This window comes from Zalophus californianus, chromosome 6 (genome assembly GCF_009762305.2).
Source record: "Zalophus californianus isolate mZalCal1 chromosome 6, mZalCal1.pri.v2, whole genome shotgun sequence".
Taxonomy (NCBI): domain Eukaryota; kingdom Metazoa; phylum Chordata; class Mammalia; order Carnivora; family Otariidae; genus Zalophus; species Zalophus californianus.
Genome location: NC_045600.1, coordinates 74,172,166 through 74,173,515, shown reverse-complemented (window position 1 = coordinate 74,173,515; position 1,350 = coordinate 74,172,166). Strand labels below are relative to the sequence as shown.

The window sequence follows — 1,350 nt, the reverse complement described above, 5'->3', positions numbered from 1 at the left end:
TTGTTTCAAAGTAAAAGAATGTATCCAAAGTGTATATTTACATTTAAGATATCCAAGAGGCAATGATTTTAACATGAAAGATGAGACATACTGAGACTCGGGGTTATAGGAATATTTGAAATGAAGTGAGGTTTGCTCCAAACCAATCTCCAAATGAGCCAGTGTATCTAGGAGCTACTGCCTTTGCACATTTAAGTAAACCCCTTAAATTTCTCTGAACTTCAGTTTTCTTATCTGTAAAAGAGAAGGATGAAGCACACCTCCCTACAGCTCAAAGGGTCATTTGGAAGATCAAATGAGATAATGTAAAATAAAAATGCTTTGTACATTTACAAGTGAATTGTTAGCAAAACACAAATGTTCATTATTATTCCCTCCTTAGTTACTTCTGTTTCTCTAACAGCTTTGGAACCCCAGAATACAACAATGCATTTTGTGACTGAGTTTGTCCTTCTGGGTTTCCCTGGTCAAAGGGAGATGCAGAACTTTTTCTTTTCATTCATCCTGGTAGTCTATCTCCTCACACTGCTGGGGAATGGGATTATTGTCTGTGTAGTGAAATGGGACAAGCAGCTTCACACACCCATGTACATCTTCTTGGGAAACTTTGCCTTCCTAGAGATCTGGTACATTTCCTCCACTGTCCCGAACATGCTGGTCAACATCCTCTCTGAGACCAAGACCATCTCCTTCACTGGATGCTTCCTCCAATTCTATTTCTTTTTTTCACTGGGTACCACAGAATGTTTCTTCTTATCAGTCATGGCTTATGATCGATACCTTGCCATCTGTCGCCCACTACATTACCCCTCCATCATGACTGGGAAGCTCTGTGTGGTCCTAGTCAGTGTTTGCTGGGTGAGTGGATTTCTCTGCTACCCAGTCCCCATTGTTTTCATCTCCCAACTTCCCTTCTGTGGACCCAACATCATTGACCACTTTGTGTGTGACCCAGGCCCATTGTTCGCACTGGCCTGCATCCCTGATCCTTCCACTGAGCTCATCTGTTACACCTTCAACTCACTGATTATCTTTGGGCCCTTCCTTTTCATCCTGGGATCTTACACTCTGGTACTCAGAGCTGTGCTTTGTGTTCCTTCTGGTGCTGGTCGAACCAAAGCTTTCTCCACATGTGGGTCCCACCTAATGGTGGTGTCTCTATTCTATGGAACACTTATGGTGACGTATGTGAGCCCAAAATCAGGGAATCCAACAGGAATGCAGAAGATCATCACTTTGGTATACTCGGCAGTGACTCCACTCTTAAATCCCCTTATCTATAGTCTCCGAAACAAAGACATGAAAGATGCCCTAAAGAAAGTCCTAGGATTAAGAACTAACCAAAACTGA

The 1,350-nt window shown here is 42.5% G+C and overlaps 1 protein-coding gene across 1 annotated transcript; it reads left to right on the top strand.

The window, feature by feature from the left end:
* Positions 1 to 357: 357 nt before the first annotated feature.
* Positions 358 to 1,350, top strand: LOC113909863 (olfactory receptor 11H6). The gene has a single exon (XM_027571483.1). The coding sequence runs from the start codon at positions 358 to 360 to the stop codon at positions 1,348 to 1,350; it is 993 nt and encodes a 330-aa protein (XP_027427284.1).

Excerpts from the sequence above, each read along its gene's own strand:
- LOC113909863 (XM_027571483.1), top strand. The coding sequence starts at position 358 with ATGTTCATTATTATTCCCTCCTTAGTTACTTCTGTTTCTCTAACAGCT.